This window comes from Plectrocnemia conspersa, unplaced genomic scaffold (assembly GCF_051122295.1).
Source record: "Plectrocnemia conspersa isolate PC_06_02 unplaced genomic scaffold, ASM5112229v1 ptg000008l, whole genome shotgun sequence".
Taxonomy (NCBI): domain Eukaryota; kingdom Metazoa; phylum Arthropoda; class Insecta; order Trichoptera; family Polycentropodidae; genus Plectrocnemia; species Plectrocnemia conspersa.
The window spans coordinates 20821068-20844153 of NW_028277172.1; the positions used below are offsets into that span (position 1 = coordinate 20821068).

The 23086-nt window shown below is 27.1% G+C and overlaps 1 protein-coding gene across 1 annotated transcript; it reads left to right on the plus strand.

Moving 5' to 3' along the window:
* The first annotated feature begins 5535 nt into the window (after positions 1-5535).
* On the plus strand, positions 5536-22909 carry LOC148233352 (nose resistant to fluoxetine protein 6-like). Its single transcript, XM_088189672.1, has 13 exons — positions 5536-5687; positions 10164-10384; positions 11438-11661; positions 11724-11812; positions 15466-15662; positions 15730-15890; positions 15960-16128; positions 18026-18225; positions 18350-18494; positions 20956-21145; positions 21213-21355; positions 22528-22643; positions 22706-22909. The coding sequence occupies exons 1-13, from the start codon at positions 5681-5683 to the stop codon at positions 22803-22805; spliced, it is 1962 nt and encodes a 653-aa protein (XP_088045798.1). The 5' UTR covers positions 5536-5680; the 3' UTR covers positions 22806-22909.
* Positions 22910-23086: the final 177 nt, after the last annotated feature.

The window sequence follows — 23086 nt, forward strand, 5'->3', positions numbered from 1 at the left end:
CAAGAATAATATTTTTGTCAAAGATTGATTTTTAAAAATTACTAAAAGTATAATTTTTTAATTCACCTGAATTGATTAGGCCTAGGTCTTGTTTTTGTTTTTTCTTATAGTATTTTGGTACACTTATGGAGTTGTTTACAATTATAGCTATTTATTTAGGTATTGTATTTTATTTATTTATTGAAAACATAAAGTCATCTTTGACATTAAAATCGACATGCCTTCGTAATGTTTCTTTAATTTATAATACAAAATATCGACAGAATGGTTAATATTATTCATAGGAAGCGAGAGCCATAAATATGCGCCAACGAACCGGGAATTCCCGGAACGTGGCCCGGGAGGAAAAATTCTGCTCTTACAGGCAGGTTTTGGAAATGGAATAGTTAACTATTTAGCGCAGATCTGTGACTCTGTTTTCAGTCCCAAGTGGCATTATCGGTCACGTATACGGCATTGTGCTGTTTTTCTCATGCGGAAAACGCGAAAAATTTTCCAACAAATATATCCACGTCGTGCGGTTTTATGTCGGCGTGGGCGACCTAACAAAATCAATACAGCGGCTCTATTTTAAGATACCACTCTGTGACATTTACAAACAATATCACACCGCATTAATACTGAATTAATTGTAAGACTCAGATTTGGAAATTCATACATGGAAACTGGAGGAAATGATCAATTACTGTAACATTCATTCATTTTTAGGTTACGTCGTGTAGTTCTGATGTATATGAAAATTAACATATAAACGTCTGTCACAAAATGTAAACAAATAATAAGTCACATGTGACATAACTATTAAAAAATAATTTGAATTATTAATAAATTAAAATATATTGAATAAAATATTGCTGAATAATTATTAAATATATTGATGAAAATAATATATAAATAAATATATTATATTATTTATAATAATAATACAAAATGGTTTGAAGCTTAGATGAAAATTAATATATTTTAAACAATTTTCTTTATTAGTTTCGTTCGTTGCCGATAGATGACCGATATTTTCACAACACTTTTTATTCATATAATTTAATTCAATTCAATATTCTAGCACTTGATATACGAATCTATTGCGCAAGTCGAAGGAAAATTCAAAAGCAACGAGATGCGCGTTTTTTGAGCAACACGTATCTTTAAAAATAAACGCTATTGAGCAACTTTCGCCCGTTCAAGATGTTTACAATGTTAAACGTTCGATAATATTATAAGATTGTAAATACACCGGGAGACACTCACCTTGGCATTGTTGTGTTTTCATCATTTTGCATATTTAAGGAGTAAGCATGAATATAGAAAAAATCGTGTGTAATGTATAATATAAATGATAGACGATGACCATCGAAGCTGTTGCTCAAACGCTCGTAATTGCACTTACGTTTATTGTATGGCATTGTTATAATTTTCGCAACTGTTGTATAATATATATTGTATCACGTTAAGTGGTTCATAAGAGCTTCAAAATCGATTATCGTTATATTTGATGGATATAGAAGTCGGAAATTTGCAAATAATTCAATGTTTAATCATATAAAAATTTATGTTTTTGTTATTGAAATTAGAATTTATTCATTCGTTGCTATTTAGAGACGCATTTTATGATATTATAACTAGATCATTATTATTTTTTCCATATTTTTTTCTAGTAATTACATTGCATAATATCAAGGTGTCAACAATTTATACTAATATCATTATTCACTCAGTAATTTACATGAAGTATATATTATACATACAGGTGTAAAATAAAAATGGTTTGTATATATACTTTATTCTTTATACAATTTATCTAAATTAAATTTATCACATTTGTTCTATAAAACCACTTGGTATTAATTTATATTATATTAAATGCTATCTGAATCAAATATTGCTCAGTTGCACTCTAGGGCCATGAGAAAAATATATTTAACTCAGCAAAATATTTTTTTTAATACAAACGAATTTATTTAAAAAAAAAATTCGACTCTAAATAGCCATGCTTATTTTTATATTAATACACCATAACTTAATTTTGTAGATAGAATTATGATAAAATTATGTTAGTATACTCTTTCTAAAAAAAATATTTGTCGTTTCTGTTAAATTTTAATATATTTAATAATAGACATATAGCATATAATGTGGTTAATATTTTTATTTTTAATGTAGTTAAGTAGCTTATATTTTCAGTACTTTATTATGTATAAAAGACATTGAAAAATGTGAATTGAAATAATTGAGTAACGAAGGGTATCTATTCCAGGTTGTATCAAAACTACCGGTGGTTCAGAAGTGACAGCTGGGCTTAAGAAAAATCTGACATTTGAAGTGGAAAGGCTGCTTTCATGTCGACTTGAAGTCTTGTACTGAGTCGTCGGTGACAATGTGGTTAGCTCTATTAAAGTGGAGGTGTGAGAGAATGAAAGGTGATCAAAAATTCTCCCACCTCCTCTCTTCTAGGTTTCACTTAACCAATTATAGCTGAATTGGGCGGTAATTGCGACCTCTGTTATTATTAATAAAAAAAATATTCTGCCATAACTGTCGGCGTGAAACGGGTTTAGAATTCATTTCTTTGTTTACGTATTTTGTGACGGCTGCTTTTTAGTATCGTCCGTTATGTATAAAAAATGTAAAAAAACATGCCTAAGGGTATTTGAAAAATTGCACCGGAACTCATTTTTTTTGTCACAATTTCATCCGTTATTGTTAAGTCAATATATGCGCTCTTAGTGCTACATACTCGAAATTTAAGTACATTTTTTCTTTGATGGTGATCCTAAACGTAGTTTTTAAGACTTCCTTGAAAGGCTAAATTCTTGTCGCATCATTAAATAGTGCATACTTGAACGTTGTGAATATTTTTCTTATATGGAAGTTCTTTTATCTACAGAATCATATATAAAAATAATATTATTTTTATATAAAAGTAGTCGGGGTCTCCAAGTTATTTCAAAAATCAAGTTGAACTCTTAGATTCAATGTGATCAGATCAGATGGTTAAAATAAAATTGGCTGCTTTTCTCGAGCTTTTAATGGTCATCTTATTCGGCGAAAAAAATATAGCAGCATTCTGGCTTATATATCATAAAAAATAAGGAGTACAACATATCATACAGTTTTTGATACTTTGACCAATGCAGATGACTCGGGGCGGAACTAGACTTTTTGTTTTTGTCTGATACATAACTAATCAGACTTTTTGCTCAATCATAGCATATGTGATTTGACCAAGAAGATTTAATAAAAAAATATGCTTATCAAGAGTGCTATATATTGGGTAACTCAAAGAGAGAAATAAGTTACGTATACCTCACGAAATGCAATATAATACCACGGTTACTCATATCAGTTGATTTGTCAAGTTGAATCGCAATACACTATGATTTTCTTATCTCCTCTAAAATTTACTCTTCAACATTGATGAACTCTTTTCTGAATGTTGTTGTTCATAAAGCTCTACTTTTTGAACTGCTTATAAAGTGACATCTAATATGCAATGATTTGCAACAATTTTTACGTTCAAGATATTTGAAAGATTAGAGAAATTACTTGATCTAAGTCGTAATCTTCTTTATTTGCCTATTTTAAATTTTTAACTAGGCGTATAATCATTTAGAAAAATCCAGTGGTTCATTAATTAAAGAAACATGATAAATACTAGTAACTAAATTACATTATTTAGTAAGTAAAGTACTCTCCGACGAATAAATACTTGATAATTTAAAGATTACTACTATTATACCTATACCCTAAATAAGAAAATAGTTGAAAGGTTGATGAAATAAGACTTTTTAATGGAAAAACGTACTCTTTAACAACAAAGAGATTCCAGGCAATTGTACAGCTTATGTATCGTACAGAGAGCGAATCGCCAATAAATTGTTTAAATGACACGCGCTCCGCACAACGAAGCCGAGCATTTTAGACGCCTTATCGAAAACATCTTTAATTTAACGGCACTCCCAAGACTATTGATTAAAACACTTCCACTGAAACCACAAAAGAATTCCGCCGGAAAGGATATGTGAATAATCTCAAACGATTTTTAGCTGTGGGTTGTAGAGTACAATTTGCAATAAGATACGATGTTCCAGCTCCTTGTAAAATAGTTGAAAAGCTGAAAGGTTTAATTTATGGCTACAACGCTTAAAATAAGGTACGCATTCACGATTTCTAGGACACTCAAGCGTCGACGGATTGTTGACACTTCCCCTTAAGAACTATAAAACGTGCTTTATTAATTACACGCTTCGTTATCAATGAAATTGATACAAATACGGATACCTTCCGTGCTCTTGTAAAGACTGAGTCATTTTCTTTGAATCCTCTTCAGAAACAATGAGTACTTTGTTTCTATGTCATTAATGAAGAACAGAGGGTGCAAATTGAATCCTTGCGGTACTTCAGAACAAGTTAGTAGCACAATTGCTCCATTTTGGAGCAATCGGTTTGATGAAATTTAGTCTAGTTGATTTTGTAATACATTTTCGAAAAAAATAACTAAAATGGTGTCTAATCATTATAAAGCTGAAATCAAGTATCTCTAATAGCACTGACCGATATTTAACTGAAAGCGAAATTACCCAAAAACTACCTAAAATGCTGCTGAAATGTCTTTGTAAAAAATGAAAAGTAAAAAATAAATATTGTCCAATTGATTTAATTAGCGCAATTCGTAAGACAGGTTTTTAATTATTTCATTAATATATACTGTGATGGGTGAAATGTTAATTATATTTAATTAATACATATGTAAATATTGTAGTTTACAAAAAATAAAGAATTAAATATCATAATTTTTCCGCCTAGGGGCTCGGCCATGAATATTTATTTCATTGATAATTGCACTATTCCTTTTCTAAATCGATATCAATACTGACCTAGATGAGCCAAAATCTTTAATTTGCCACCCACATTCATTCATAAATCTCAGGGTCAAGCTCAAGCAAAAAAGTTGGTCACCCTATGAATCAAATGATATTTTAAGTAGGCCCAGGGACATGGTCACCAGTACGAGGTTTAATTTTATCTTCCGGAACTTAACTTTCTCTTCCTCTTCCCATTTTATCCTCATATGACTTACTTACAATTAAAATATTAATTAATAAAATAAATTGATCTGAAAGATTTTACGAATGGTTCAGAAACTGGCTAAATTGATATAATATTTAATTCAGATCGTAGCTAATATATGCAGTAAAATTTGGATACAAAATTTTAACGCAACATCCTTGCTGTGTGTATGCGTGTGTGTGTTTGTGAATGTGACGCTGTAGACCAATTGCGAATTGCATCAATAATTTCATAATTTGTTCGCGTGTTGAAAATGCCAACATTGATTGATATATAAAAAGTGTGGAAGGTCTGACGAAAGGTTTAGTTCTTTTCAAGACCTCATACGTTACGCATCGAATAATGAGAATTCCATTCATAATATTTTTATCGATCCTCGCGTACGATCAATGAATACATAGATTATTATTTTTGTTCTTTTTTACTTTCACTTGTTATAAAATACGGTTGTGTGCTTTTTAGTCAGGAAAGTGTTCGCAGTCAAGAATTTCTATTGGATTACAACGTATGGAATGGATCGTACAATGCCTTGCTGGATAGTGGGATCAGTGAAAAGTGCGTTTTGGATATTCAAAGACTGGAATTGAACCTGAAAAATCTCACACTATGGGCGATGGAAAGTAAGGATATTATTAATATTTTTTAAATTAAAAGTGATTTATTAAACGATACAGTGAATTAAAATGTGTTTATTAAAATAAAATATTACCATGAAAAATCTATATATACAAATAAAATATTTATTTAGATAAAGTAGAGTGATAAAATATAATAATAGTGATTTGATAAAATTATAGATGAACATAAACATATGAATTATAATTAAAGTGATTTAAATTTTAAATGACAATAGATATTATATTTACATTTAATTGAATACATCTAGTGATTTAAGTGTTATTTGTATTTAACTATTACGTATTAAAAGCGGTTTATATAAGTGTACATATAATATGTAATAAACTTTAAATTTAAAGTTAAAGAGGGTCAACATGTAAGAGTTTTAAAAGTGTTGTGTTGTTGTATATGTGGTTTCGACAACATCCCAAGAGAACTTTCACTAATATGGAACAAGACTCTTTGTTTCCGACAGTAGAAAAGCTGTAGTAATAAACAATCTTTACGTAACTCTTCATAATGTTTTCTTCTTTAAAAAAGAAAATATTATTTTTTTAAAAATAGTAAATATGATAAATGGATAAATAACGATATTAAAATTGCCTTTAATTATATTTTGTGTTAATTTCATTTTAAAAATATTGATATAATAATAAAATAAATTACACTAAAAGCATAATTTGCTATTTGATGCATAAAAAAACAGTAATTTATAATATATTATTATTATTGCAAAATATACTTGTGAATAATATTAAAATGTGAATATAATTCTTTAACTGAACTTTTTATAAAGTCACAGTTATGACACAAGACAACCTGCATAAAAGTTATACGCCTGTTTAAAATTACGTGTCTCTTTAATTCTTTATTTTGAAATGTATGCAAAAGAAGTTTTTTCATACTTCTACTTGCAAAAATAATATATAAAACTACATAAAATATTTTGCGGTTTAGTAAATCGTGCTTTTTCTTACAAAACAAATATAATTTTAATATTATGTCAAAGCATTTTATATTTAATGCTTAACTTTACTACAATAATTTAATTATTTTACAGTACAAATAATAAGTTACCGTATATTTCCCTTTTAGATTTTCTGACTTATTGCATTTATTTGAAATTATGATTGTTTTTAAAAGAAAGAAAAAGTTTGCGGTCCTTAAAAAAGCTCCATTAGGTCCATAGATTTGCAAAATTCTAAGATAAACTAATACTTTTTTAATTAATGTGTTGACAAAATTATTTTATACACTTTTGAATGATCACAAAAACTCTCTGAATACTACGCTTAAAATTTTTAACTAATAATATAAATTAAAAAAAAATGTCGAATGAGATTTGACATAATATTTTTCTTATTTCTCGAGATTTTTATTATTTTAAGAAATTTTATATTATAATATGTGTATGTATTAGTTTTTGTTTATCTAAAAATTCAGTTTAATTCTATTAATTATATATAATAAATTATTTTATTTTAATGAAAATTATGCACAAATTTATTTTATTTTACAAATAATATACGTATATAAGAGTTTTAGTGTTTTTATTATTTCTCAATACAATAATTTAATTTATAAAATGTTTATTTTAAAGAAAACTATGCATACAATATTTTATAATATATTTTTTTTTGTAAGAAGAAGTTGTAGTATTTTTATTTCTCAAGATTCTGGATTATTTTTTTTATTTTTATAAACTTTACTATGATAGTTTAATTTTACAATATGTTTATCAAAAAGAGCATAAAAGTATTTTACAGTATACATAATAAGCGTAAATATGGTTTTTAATAAAAAAATATTTTTTATGAGATTCTAGATTATTTCAATAAATTAAATAAAGTACATTAATGTAATTTATAATTAGGTTTATATTTAAGAAAACTATGCATCGAATGTTTTACAATACAAATAGTATACGTAATTTTACGAGAATATAGATTACTTAAATCGATTTAATCGATACAATAATTTACTTGATTTTTATTAATACTATTCATACAAATATTAAAAAAAACAAATATCAGGCGTATTGATCAGTTTTAGTAATTTATTTTATTTTTCGAGATTCTGAAATATTTCAATTAATTGTATATAATCTTTACTAAAATAATTTAATTTATAAATATGTTTTTTTCTTTAATAAAACTATATACAATAAATTATTTTACAAACATATAATACGTATAAATTAAATGTAGTATTTTTCACTTTCTAAAGATTATGGATTATTTTTTTTTTTAGAAGCTTTACTATGATAATTTAACTACACCATATGAATATTTTAAAGAGTATAAAAGTATTTTGCAGTATACATAATAGTCGTAAATATGGGTTGAATTTTTTTGTGTTTCATGAGATTCCAGAATTTTATCGATTAAATACAATAATACAAATAATAGTCTTAGTATTTATTTTTTCACGAGATTCTAACTTATTTCAATCAATTATATATTTAATTTATAATTGTTTGATTTTTAGTATTATGCAAAAACATAACTAACATAAGGCGTATGAATTACTTTTCATATTTTTTTTTATTTTTCGAGATTCTGGATTATTTCAATCAAATATTAAATCTATAATCTATTCTAAAATAATTTAATTTATATAAATGTTTATTTTTAAGAAAACTATGAATAATATAATGGACATATGATTAAGTTGTAGTATTTTTTTATCTTAAGATTCTGAATTATTTTTAATATATAATCCTTACTACAATAATATAATTATAAATATGTTGATTTTTAATAATACTGTTCCTAAAAATATTAAACATAACAAATATCAGTAATAATTTATTTTATTTTCTGAGATTCTGAAATATTTCAATCAATTATATATAATTCTGAATAAAATAATTTAATTCATAATAATATTTTCTTTTTAAATTAAAATATGCATAACATATTTTACAAACAAATAATAGACGTATAAATAAGTTGTAGTATTTTTCTCTTTTTAAGGATTATGATTTTTTTATAAACTTTAATAACACAATATGATTATTTTAAAAAGCATGCAACTATTTTATAGTATACATAATAGGCGTAAATATGAGTTTTAATTTATTTTGTATATTTCATGAAATTCCAAATTATTTTTATCGATTAAATTCAGTTTTTAGTATAATTTATTTCTTAGAAAACTTCGTATCAACAATTCTACAATACAAATAATAATAACAAACAATATATATGAGTTTTAGAATTTGTTTTATGTATTAAAATTCTGGATTATTTAATTTTTATTATTAACTTTATCAAGATAAAAAATTAAAAATATAATTATTTTTAAAAGAATTATGCACAATAAAAGTTTTTTTTAGAGATTATAGATTATTTCAATAAATGTTACATAAACTTAACTACAATATTTTTTTTATAATACTATATTAGCAATATTTAAATTTATAATTATGATTCTTTTAAATAAAATATTTGACAAATCAAATAATAGACGAATATGATTTTTTATCGAAATTTTGAATTTTTGAAATCAATTTTAAATAAACTTTAATTAATGTAATTTTTTTTTATTTTTCGAGGTTATGGATTATTTTGGTTCATTATATTATATAAAAAATTTAATTTATAATAATGTTTATTTTAAAGGAAACATATACATATATGAGTTTTAATAATTTTTTCTGTTTCCCATGATTCTAGATTATTTTAATAAAATATATAATATTATTTTTTAATTATGAATAATTTCGAGATATTAATTTATAGAAGTAGTGTACTATTTTTTTTCTTTCTCAAGATTTTGGATTTTGATTCTCGTGCTACAAACTAATATTAAGTATAAGTCTGCTACAATATAAGTACATGATTGGTATGATTATTATGACTTTTTTGAAACATCTGTATACAATATTATTATTTATGTAAATCATGAATAAAAAAAATTGTTAGTAATTTTTAAGTACATATGTATATACATATATTATTAAAATACACAAATTACTTTCGGTCAAAGTTGCCACATTAATTATTTTACAAGTACATACATATTACCAACGCTGCTTAGTACTGAATATATGTTTCAAGAGCAAAGAAAAAAAATAGTAAAACTCATTTGTGCACCTAAGATTTAGAAACACAGTTTTGACATTCGTAGTTAATATACGTGATTTATCAAAGCACTAACAGTTAACTTAACGCTAGTTAATTGGCTACATTAACGATTCACGCAAAAAATCGTTACAAAATCGCCATTGTATCAGTTTCCTTGTGTTAATAAAAAAATATGAACATTTTAATTTATATTGTGCAGGTGCATGATTGACTGATTGCACAGTGATTTTTCTTTGCGCAATCGGTAGCATTTGTAATATTTAATAAATATTAGCATACAATAGAAACGGCAATTAAAAATATATAAAAGTCATGGTTAATCTGCGTAATGTGTATCATTTGATACGATTCCGTTTTGTTGATGTATTGTAATTTATGATGGCATTGTAGTGTGGGAATCTTCCGCGAGGGAAGAATCTGGAGTATTGCATGGAACTAATTACCAATTCGGAAACTATGACGAGTGTCTATATCCACATCGTGAAGGCGAATATAAAGAAGAAATGGCGAGACAATACTGCATTGCTAATATTAAAATTAATAGCAATCCGGAGAGAAACGCCACTGTTTCTATGTATGATCCATACTCCAGTGTCTTGGACATCCTTGCTGTAAGTTATTTATTTATATTAAAGAGCACTCACATGGTTTTGTTTCATTGTCTTTTAATTTTTTATTGTGTTTAAAAGATAATCTAATAAGATATATTCATATACAATTTTCATTAAAATGTAATTTCAAGCTCCCATAGGCTCTTAGTTGAAAGTTATCTATTGCACGTGCTGCGGTGTGAGCCGGTGCATTATCATGGTGAAGCGACGTGTTGATTTGGATGCATTCTAAAGCTTTGATCTGCAAAAAAATATTTGCATACGACGAATTCTTAAATATTCATAATTTTATTAATAGTAAAAAATATTTTTTTAGGTAATTTGACAAAAAAACATTTTGATGCTTGTCTATTCAGTTATAGTTTTATATTCAAACTCTAATAGATTTCTAGAAAATACTTTTTTTTTTATAAATTTAAGTCGATTCTAAATCATAAGTAAACCGGAAATTTAGTAACAATGAATACTCTACAGCTGTGTTTTAAATATTGCCTAATTAATTTTACTACGTAGTGTAGTAATAGTCAAATTTAGTCGTGATATACTGATAGGTAGCTGATTGAAAAAAAGGGGTGAAGCAACACGATTGTGACGTTTAATCGAGTTTATGGTATTTCCGGCTTAGTTTTTTTTTATTCCAGTGCACGTGTACACATAAGACTTATATCGTCGTATTTATTACATAAATAAATTATATATTCATATATGCAAAATACTTGTTACACATTTTTTTATATGAGTTCAAGTAGGAAATGAAGTTTACAAAATGATTAAAATTTTCAAGATTTTTTAAATCTACAATTATTTATTTGTATTTTATATTTCATTCTATTTATTTATGTTAGTGTAAATATTTTTACAGATATTTTCAATGTCGTCAATATTCCTAAATTGTTAATTTAAAAAATCAACACTGTACCTTTACTAATGCCTTTACTAATGTGTCCTTAACAATTCTAGAAAAATTATTACCTAAATGTAAACAAAACTAAATGTTTTATCAATAGACACTGTAACGTAAAAATATTTATTAATATTAAGAATTTCCTTCAGAGCAAAGGCGATCCTGTGACAGTAAAAAGAAATGAAATTTTCTGGGCTTACTGCGTTCCAATGTCCTGCTCCAGAAGTGATTTGGAATTGGTAATAAACAACAACCCGTTTCTGAATAAAGTAGCAGACAAATTAAATTTGACATACGAGGCTACTTTTTACGAAGGCTCTTGTAAATACAACGACAATGACGTACCATATACGGCCGGTTCCATTGGTTTCATGTAAGTCATTCATAAATTTAATGCTTCGTTCATAAAATATCATAACAAAAATTCACTTTCAGATCTCTGCTGTGTATTCTGGTAATTTTAGCTCTTTATGCTACCTGCCACGATTGGTACTTGTACTATAAGGGTAAACAGGAAAATCAAGGTATGTACTATATCTACAATAATATAATTAGTATTTATAATTAACAATTAAGTCTGGTACTGAGTTACACCTAAATTTTTAACTAAACTTGTAACAACAAAAAATCAAATGTTTAAAACTGTTTCTATCTGCATGAGGATATATTATAATGTAATCACAAAATAATGCTTATTAATGGATATGGACTTTCTTATTTTAGTTATAGTATTTTGCATCTTATACAGATTTTAATATAAAATTAAATTTTTTAAAGATAATATACAATTTTATTCTGTTTTATAATTCTGTGAAAAAAACTTTATTTACAATAAATTATCTTTTTTTTACATTGAATGTCCTTTACAAATATATCATTAGCTATCTCTAATAATAAATTCAAGAAATTATATATATTCTTTTACATATGTTTGGTAGTTAGGTAGTTTTGAAAGAAAAAATTCAAAAATATATACTAATAAAATTTCATTGGTAATACCTATAATACTATCATAAAAGTTCGTACTCTTATTATAAATTAAAAAAATTCAGATAAAGCTGAACATATTATTCACTATATAATTACATCTAGATCTGTGTTTTAGCTATATTAAAAAAACAGTGATATGTTATATAACAATGTTCCTTTTTAAAGATTAGCTGGCCATACACGCGCGGATCTGTCCGTCGCGGATGCCTGGTGGACAAATCCGATCGTGTGTGGTGAGAAAAGACGCGGATTTATTTGTCTGCCGTCTGTCCGTTATCCGTGCTCAAAACGATCAGATCCGAGCACCCTCACCTAATGTTTTCTAGAATTTTTTGTTAAGAATTTGTCTATTAAATGATTTTATGAGCTTGGCCATTTTCGCTCGCCTTTATTAATTTGCGTCAAAGTCTAAAATTATATTTTGGGGATAAGATTTTATTACTTTATGACCCATCGGTCACTCAATATTATAACCGTTAAAAATGTATTTTTTTTATCAAAGACAGTGAGACATCATGTATTCGTGTGTTAAAAATAATTGATTATTGTTTTAACGCCAATTGCCATTAGTTATACTTCAAGTACTGTAGGGATAGGGCTCCATAACCCTTTGAGTGGTATCGCCGTACATGTACGGCAATCGATCTTTCATTGTTTTGAAGTGCCCCATATAGATATATATTAACATATATAACTGAATTAATAATAAATATTTTTTTTAAATTTATATAATATTTAAAAACAAATATTTGATGTAAATGATTCTTATAGAATGTAATACCAATAAATTAACAAAAAATATGTTATATTAATTCAAAAAAATATATATTGCGAGTCTCTGAATTGATTTGAAAAAATCCAAAAACAAAAACTAAATTTAATATTAGAAAAGTGTTAAAATAAATTATAAAAATACAAAAAAGTAGTAAAATAAATTAAAGTAATTACACGTTGAGAAGCACATTTTTTTTCTATAATTGACTATAAATGCAATATAAATAATAATTATGTTAATACTAACAAATTAACTAATGTATTTAAATTAATTCACTCCTCAAATATGCTTGTTTAGTTGAAATGCAGAATCACCTAAAAACACGTAAATCTGATGTTCGATAAGACTTACATATGTCCGAGTTTAGACAGTTTGCGTGTGTGGCGAAACTCAGACAGATCTGTCCTGATGTCCATAGGACATATCTGTGCGTGTGTGCTTAGCTATTACATAAATAATATGAAGCAAACTTGTAGCAAAAATTTTTATTTAAAAAAATTGAGTCTGACTGACATTAGCAACTATTTTATATGCATAGACTGCATTAATATGTTTTGAAAGTCATCTATGCTTAAACCAGTAAAGAGAATTCTACTAAAGATAAACATTTTATAAGGATGTCAATTTCTAAGGATCTGATGTTGAAAATAAACAATAGTTAAATATTAAAAAAATCAATATTTATTTTTTAGGGGGTTGACAACATATTTATCTATTTAGTATATTTTGTAAAAATCCTGGTGTATTATGTCATAGAGATATTTATTAAAACTGACTGAAAAAAATATATAAAATAGATAAAGAAATGTTAGACAAACTTTTAGGTAGCAGCCAAAATGTGTATATATTTATTTTAACCCTTTAAATGCCAGCGACTTCTTAGTGAGTCACCGGTTATTTCTCTTCAAACGACATATCTTTCTAAAAATAAATATAAAATACTTGCTTTACTAATACATTAAGGTAGTATAATAAGCTTTAATAATTAAAATATAACACAACCTGAAATTAAATATTTTAATTTGTTCAGAACTGATGGTAAAAGAACATCAATATTTGCATTTTATAAGCTGATTTATTAAAAAAACATACATTGTTAAACAGCAGCTCAAATATTATATTTTTGACAAAAACGAAGACTTTAAAGAACGAATTACATCACACAAAGAAAATAATATTTTTATTGCAGAGCAACGAAATTGATCTACAATAATTAAAATCCAGATTTAAAATGATAATATATATTTGGCTAAGTAAAGAATTTGATGTAGTAAAAGGACTCCATATTTACAACAAATTGTTTTTGGTAATGAAGAAATTCAAGCCATTTTTTAAATGAAATAGTTTATTTGAATTCAAATTTACGGAGTTACGGAGCACATTATCAGGGGTCGCAGACCTTCGGTGACGCGCCATATAGGGACTATTGTTGGTTAGCGCGTGTTCCTGAAGGAACAAATTGGTACAGACTAATTGTCTCACTCGGTAGAAGGCGTCGTTGATGGTTTTAAATGGAGTTATCCGGCCAAGGATGGCCGATGTTGGTCTACTATGAGGCTTTATGTCTATACAACAAGCTTTTAAAGAAACTCTGGTGTCAGGTCATAAAAATAAATAAATGCGCTCTACTCTGCCTCGGTTGACGAGCCAAGATAAACTGTTTAAACTTTTGCTATTCCTGGCACCTCGAAAAGAGAGTGAATGTCACGAAAACACTTTTGACATGAGGTTTTATTATTCTTTCTTTTTTCTGCTTTAATGAAATGAATATTGCTTTAATGAAATGAATCACAGTTTAAGTTTTTCTCTCTCTAGAAAGCAAATACTGCTTCAATAGTAGTATAGTTTTTACTTATAATATTTAATGAGTAATTCAGAAGTAATAAGGTAAACCTAATTAAGAAATGAAGATTCACAGTGCTTCGTAAACTATTTTTTTATGTTATCATATTTGTAGATAAAAAATGTTTATATAGAATTTCATAAAGAAACAAATTCATATGATTTGACTAACAGTTGTTTTCAATGCTATTTATTCAGTTCTAAAGCTGGGATTCGTTATCAATGATGCAGTCACTGCAGTGATGGTGTTAGGTGTTCAGACTGTATCCTTGACCAAAATTTGTAACTTTCCAAAATTCGCTAGCTTCGCGATTTGTTTTCTTCCTAAACGTTCTCTGGACCAAAATTGCATATTTCAGTTTGCTATGTTGTAACAGAAATTTTATTCGATCTGCGTCATTAATCCTGTAAATTTGATTGCACTAATTATTCACATTTCTTTTTGTAGCAATATTCGTGCATCACATTTTACAATCACTTTTTATTTTTTGATTAATTTTATAAGCAAATATTAGTTGTTTCATTACGCCTACTTCAAACACTCAATTAAATTCGGTTTACATTGTACAGAAGTCAATTGCCCGGACATAATCAAATGCTTCTCAATATTCTACCACGTGAAGCAGTTGAATCAGAGGAGCGGCGAAGGCCACAGTTTGGAAATAACGTACGGTTTGAGAATCGTCGCCATAATATTCATAGTGACTGGACATCGAGTCGGAATAACCGTGCAAGGACCCTTGCAAAACAGATCTTACGTCGAAGGGGTGAGGAAATTTATATATTAATTAAAAAATAATGATAATAAAATATCAATTTTCAACACAATCACAGTTATATCACAACATGTGGACGGCATTGCTGTTTTATCAGAACGAAACTTTCGTCGACATGTTTTTCGTACTGAGTGGAATATTTTCGATATACATGCTGCTCAAGTATTCAGAGAAACACCGGTTCAACTTTATACAAATAATCGTCTTCAGATACATAAGGTTCTATACAAATTTATTTTCAGCGAATCAATTTTAGACGTTTTGTTACTTTTATGGCATTCTTTTCAGATTAGTGCCACTGTACGCCTTCGTGATATTCTTCACTGCCACATTAATGCCACAGTCTGGTTCAGGACCTTTGTGGAACGAAATTATGGAGACTGAGGGGAAGTATTGTCGCGAAAATTGGTGGTTGAACTTATTGATGGTCAATAATTACGTTAACGTAGATAAAATGGTATGTATATGTATTCATTATTATCTATACTAAATTACTTTTTTAAGTAATAAACTAGTTGGTAATTTAGTCCAGTTAGGAATGCTTTTATTTGTATTCGTAATGGTAAAATAAGTAATCGGAAAACTATGTATTTACGTACCAATTAAATAAAAAATATATTTATATTAAAAAAGGCTGGAAGTCACAGGTCAAGATCATTTCAGAGCAAAATATTAGCAACATAATTTCAGAAGAGCTTTAGGATAAGTTAGGGCTTAATGAATGTGCGCATTAAGGTCGACATATGTTAATGAGTTGTAAGCTATAAAAAAGGGACTCTAAATGTATTTATTATTTAAAGACACACAGTATACTGAGAGCAGTATATCATTGTATTAAAACTACTGTATTTATTTAAATAGCTAAAAATAATAATGTAGTTAAATGTGTGTTTATTTTACTTTGTTGAAAACATCCTTATTTATTCTTCATCATAGTCGTAATGAACCTTACTTAGCGAGTCTAGAAACACGTTTTTGATTTTAACCAACGTGCGAAATTTTCGGCAACCATTTGATACAAATACTGGACACATATTTAATAAAATTTATGTCCGTAACGTCTCAGACTAATAATTCTGGGGTTGCGGGCTCGAGCCTCGTCACGGCACTCGAATTTTTATTTAATTAATCAAAAAACTGGCCCCAGATGCAGTGCTTATTAGTTTGGTGTTTAATACTTACTTGTAGGTATTCATTATATCTGATTTACCCCATTGTAACGCATTGGGTTTACGCCCGTCAGGTTATAAAATATTGCCACTGTTGATATTGTTATATTTGCCGTTAAAATATTGTATTAAAAACACTTTTTTTAACATTCATAAATACGTTCATCAGTGATAACGAATGGCCTTATACTCTTTTCTTTATCTGGAACAGCACGCATTCTTTAAATTTACGACATCTTACCTATTTACAACGCCATTGCCATGAACTTTGCTACGCAAAAATGAACCGTGCGAATCGATTAAAAATAAGCTCGCATCCATTTTCTCTAACCTTGAATATTCATTTACTTTTCGAATATCACTCGTATTATTTATTCATTAACTGGTTATTTATAAATGAATATAATTAAACATATTTTTATGTGGGTCAAATCTCACGGAAAAAGTTTCGTAAAAAATTATAATTCTTATAATATTTGCTACTTAATATAAATTCAATTTACATGATTTATATTATCCTGCAATATTATTATTATATTTTAATAATAATTCATAGATATTTTTTCACTATATTATTTCGAAAATCCGGATATTATAACATGATAGATTACCCCAATGCGTCATGATGTTATACTTATTATTTTAAAATGATAAGAGTTGGCAAGACAAATATTATTAATACTTGTAAATTATTTAACAAAGTATTAATTAAAATAAAAATTGTGTCTACGACTACGAGGATCGGTATTTTTTTTATTAATTCAATATTTTGTATGATGTACATATATACTAATCATTATTTTTTACTTAGAAAGTAATCAGCAATAATTATAATATATTTCTTACTAAAGAATATTGATAAAAATCTTATTTAATTGTTAAATCGGTATATACACATATGTTTTAGGAAGGTTTGGAAGGCATGTTCAACAAATTATAAGATTATTTTAGTCATTTAAATATTTAAAGCATAACATATTGTATAAATAAATACATAATATTTACATAAAGTAATATAAATATTAGGTTAAGCTCTTTGCATGTACAGTTATAAATTAGCTTATTATTTTTTATAAAAAACTATCGAAACGTTCTTCAAAAAAAGCTAGAATAATCACTGAATATATCTATCATTAAATAATTGATAATCTACCCTATTATATATGCTTGTTTTTATATTTTCAGTGTATGGTGCATTCCTGGTACATTCCATGTGACTTCCACTACTTCATCCTGGCGTTGATAATATGCGCCATAATAAAGAACAAATCTCGAGCTATCTACGGCATCATTTTGCTCGGCTTCATATTTTTGATGTCGATTTTGGCACCTGTTCTCATTACGTATTACATGAACCTACCACCTGTGTTGCATTTCTACAACGAGTGAGCGTAATTTCAATCATTATACCGCCATATACATTATATCCATCATCAATGTCATTTATTATATATACCTATTGTCTAGTAAATGTGTTTGAATGAAAAAAAAAACAATTTATTTCGACAGCTTTCTAACGTCGCCCAGAACGCACAGGGTGTTTCAAAACATGTACATAAAAACCCACACGAGGCTGTCATCGTATATTCTGGGACTGTTCACCGGCTACTTCTTGTACAGATTCTACAGGCCAGACGAGAGAAAATTGACCATGGTGAGTTGATCATCGAATTACAACCATGGAAATTGGCCATGGATTTGACATGGCCTTTGAATATGCAACCCATAAATTTTTGCTGTTACTTTTTTCTTATATTTTTTATCGATACTTCCCACGTGCGGTAATCTATTTTAAAAGCAATGACTTTACGGAAGCAAACTTTTTAATAATAATTTCTTAATATGGAAGTATTGGATAAAATGTTTATGGTTAGAGTTTTATATGCATTACATAATTTAACATTTAAGAGGACAATTGGTATTAAAACATACTGAATATAGTGTAATCTATAAAAATACAATAACTTTATAATGCAACATTCATTTAAATATTAAATATTTAAAAAAAAAATGAATATTGTTGTATTGTGTAAAAATATGCTGTTTAAAATCTGATATATAATGTTTGATTATAGATCTACAGTGAAACATTGACTTAAGAGTGACTTGACTGTAGTCTTTTAGTTTTTGTAGTTTTTCGTGATAATAACGTGCTATTTAAGTGCGTGTAGTTGGGGAACTAGAACATATTTTTTGCAATACGTACGTACGAATCAGGCGCGCGTGGTGAGATATCCTCCCTTTAACTCGAGCCCACATCCTCAACTTACCGTGTTATTAGGGGATTTACTGTACGTGCAAATGTGACTCGATATACGTGAATAAAACGTATTACGTATGTTAAAATAAACTTCAGCATTAATTTATGTAGCATGTATTTATATTTACATTTTTCCAATTGAAATAGATTAATGACATTTCAATTCATTTTAATCAAAAAAACTGATTTGACTTCTGAAATTAATTTTAATTTTATTCTGAAATTATAATTTTTGGTATTTATTATATGAATATTAATGCTGAAAAATAATAGCTATTAAGTAAATCGATTATTAAAATAAACTATTAAATCATAAAAATAGTTATAATGCTTAATTAAGTAAATTGCTATATACAAATTAACCGAACAGGGGGACGGATGGACCCCAAAGTCTTATTTCCTTAAGACAGAAAATTCATCATTTGCATTTTATTATTTAATGGCATTTTATATTGCGAAGGTAGCATCTGATTTTTTAGTATTCCAAAATAACTATGAATTTACCAAAACACAAAATAGCGATTTTAAACCATTATCTGTAGCAGAATAAACTAAAATCTATTGATACATATGTTTAACCATTGACTACAAGATTTCGTATAATATAAATGGAAAATGGTCACAGGATTATGCAATTTATTAAGAGCAAAAACACCGACAAAATCAAGATTAAGTCATTTTATCAATGTTAAAATAAAAAAACGTACATTTTAGATATCTCGTATGCTTTTACTTTTACCTTCAATAAGATTTTTTTAAATAGTACTGTAATAAATAAATAAATTATTATCAAATTTAATAAACAAGTCAACCGAACAGGGGGATGGCTAGACCCCAAAGTCTTATTTCTGTATGTATGTACATACATCATTTTTTTTATTCAATGGTATTTTATAGTACGAAGGTACGAAAAAGTGTTTTATATCCGATTTTTTAGTATTCAAAAATAAATACGAAATTAGCAAAATACAAATATAAACACAATTTTAAATCATTATCTGTGACAGAAATACCTAAAAACATATGTTTAACCTTTGATTACAAGATTTCGTATAATATAAATGGAAAATGGGCACAGGTTGGGTTTATGCAATTTATAAAGAGCAAAAACACCGACAAAGTCAAGATTAGGTCATTTTATCAATGTTATAATAAAAAACGTACCTATTAAATATCTCATAAACTTTTACTTTTACAGATAATATTTTTTTTAACATAACTATAACATATAATAAATAAATAAACATATTATTGGAAAGAACATTTTAACTGACATAAACATAGATATTTATATATTTGTAAAATAAAATTATCTAAACACAATTACAAATATGTGTAGTGGGGATGATAATTGAAATGTAATTATCATTTTTATAAGTTTTTTACAAGAAAGCTGTGGTGAATTTAAAAAAATCATTATGTATTGTATTCTGTTTAATAATTTTATTTATACTATAAATATCAGTATTTTTTATGAAATGCATGTAAATAAATTCATGTCACAAATAATACAATATATCGCATAAAAAAGCTGTACTAAATTGTAAAACTAAAGCTAAATCATTCAAAATTTATTTTGCTTAATAATAGGCAAAGGCAGTCAATTTTTTTTTAATTTGTAATAATCAACAATATTATTATAAAAAATATGTTAATATGTTTTACTTAAATATTTCGCAACTTTATTTCAGTATCATAGTTAAACGATAATATATTAATCAAATATTTAAGAATGTACGAAACACTATGCCTGAAATTTTATGCATTTTTATATTTTTTTAAAATGCTTACAAATAAGACATACATATACGACTTTTAAATATGTTATTATTAAACTTAATTAATTACTTTGCAGACGAAATCTATTCTTGGATGTATAGTGTGCGTTTGTGTCAATCTGGGCCTATCGTTGACAATGGGGGTGTTTTTAGACCTAGACGCACCTTATGAACCTTTGGGAGCTGCCATATTCGCTGGTCTCTTCAGACCCGCAAAGTCTCTATGTTCCTGTCTGTTCGTCTTGCTGTGTGTGTTTGGAGAAGTCCGTAAGTATGCATCCAATATACATTGATCAATTATATTTTTGTTCATTTTCTTACTCTAAACTTTTAGCATTCATAACTTCGTTTTTGAGCTGGCGTCCATGGACCGTCTTGGGTAAATTGACATACGGTGTGTACTTGTGCCACATGGGCATGCAATTGTGGTTCGCGGCCAGTCTTCGACAGCCATTTTACATAAAACCTTTCACAATGGTAATAATCATGTAAAATATGTATAGTATAACGAAGCAAACTGTTAAGAATTGCACAAAAGTTTATTTTAATATAACTAAGTAATATTATTAAAAATGAAATTAAGATGTGCTTGCAGTACGTATAGAGTAACTGAGTCTAGTTCAAATTAACTGTAATAATAAGTGGAGCTTTATTTAATGGTCCGTTTTTTCAGCGTGAAAGTTTTTCGTTAACTAAATTTCGTTGATATTACAGAATACGCACATATAATATAATGATTGCTGGATGATAATTGTTCTTGATGAAACTGTCTCTACTTTTCGAATGTAAATATGGTGAAAAAATACATGTGTGGCAATGAAGTTTTTCCCCCAATAAATTGAGAACGTGCTATTTGGGTGCGTGTAATTGGGGGATTCGTCTTATTCGATACGAATCAGACGCGTGTAATGGGTACCCAAAATAATAACGGGCACCCAAGTAGCACGTTTCTTATTTACCGTGTTATTGGGGGGTCTACTGTACCTATGAGAATAGTTGATCTTTTATGTTTTTATACAACTATATTTAAATTAACATATTGCTTTCAATTATTTTAAAAATTACACTTGAGTGAAAGTTATGTTTCTATTAGTTTAGTTGACACATTTAAACAATTCATCAACTATATACAAAAAAAATTCAAGTTCAGTCTATTTACTATAGATGCACTTACGTATTTTTTCATACGATGCGGAGTTTCTAGTGTTTTTTTTATTATCTAAACGATGATTGTTAACTATGCATAAGATTATCCTCAAGATTAAACATATACATGGTAAACAAATATAGATAGAAAAAAACATATCAGACATGCCTTATATATATATATAGATATAATTGAGAAAAAAAGCAAAGTAATATTGCACATTAGGTTCAATTAATAATTTTAAATTGAACTGATTTAATTGAGATAGAACTGGAGTAGAAAAAAATCGAGATAACAAGCAGTGGCTTAATAAAATAATATATAACTAAGCCTCATAAAATCAGAATAAAATAAAATAGAACACAAATGTATCTACTTTTTAAGAACATATTTGCTTTATTTTTTGCATTATTAATTTATATAATTATTCTCAGTTATTCTTCGCAGTTTTTTACACAAGTTGCTTTATTAAATTCCTGATTAATTTATATATTTTTTATAGTTCCAGTTATGGTTTGCTGACATAGTCATAGCATTCATATTCGGATTAATCGGTTACCTTTTGGTCGAAGCTCCCAGTAACATGTTGTTAAAAATTGTGTTCATGCCACCGAAAAAGTTAGTATTTAATGATTTTAAAAGATTTTAAAGATGTAAAATAATTTTTATTTATTTTTTAGGAAATCACAAGAAAGCGACAAAATCGCTTACGTCAATGAAGCAGTAGATATCGACGTATCCAGCGATTGTAAAATTGTTAATTATTACAAAGAGAAATAGGTTAAGTTTGTTTATTATTATTAATATTATTATGCCTTAGATTTAATTATATTATTATGTTTTGTTAGATATTTTTTATACAATAAATTATTTACAAATACACCGAATGTGTTGCTTAATATGATTCAGGTTTTAGACCTTTTTACAGTATAGTATGATTAGCGAAACTATTAAATCGAATGAGAAACTTCAATTCAAATCATTTTGGGGACAGACCGTAAAATATGGATTGGAAACAATGAAATATCTTGTGTAAGTTGATATAGAAAGGTTAACGTGTT

Bases quoted from the DNA above. Each gene is read 5' to 3' on its own strand.
- LOC148233352 (XM_088189672.1), top strand. The intron at 10,385-11,437 runs GTAAGTTATTTA...AATTTCCTTCAG, and splicing joins GTGTCTTGGACATCCTTGCT to AGCAAAGGCGATCCTGTGAC. The intron at 11,813-15,465 runs GTATGTACTATA...TACATTGTACAG, and splicing joins GGGTAAACAGGAAAATCAAG to AAGTCAATTGCCCGGACATA.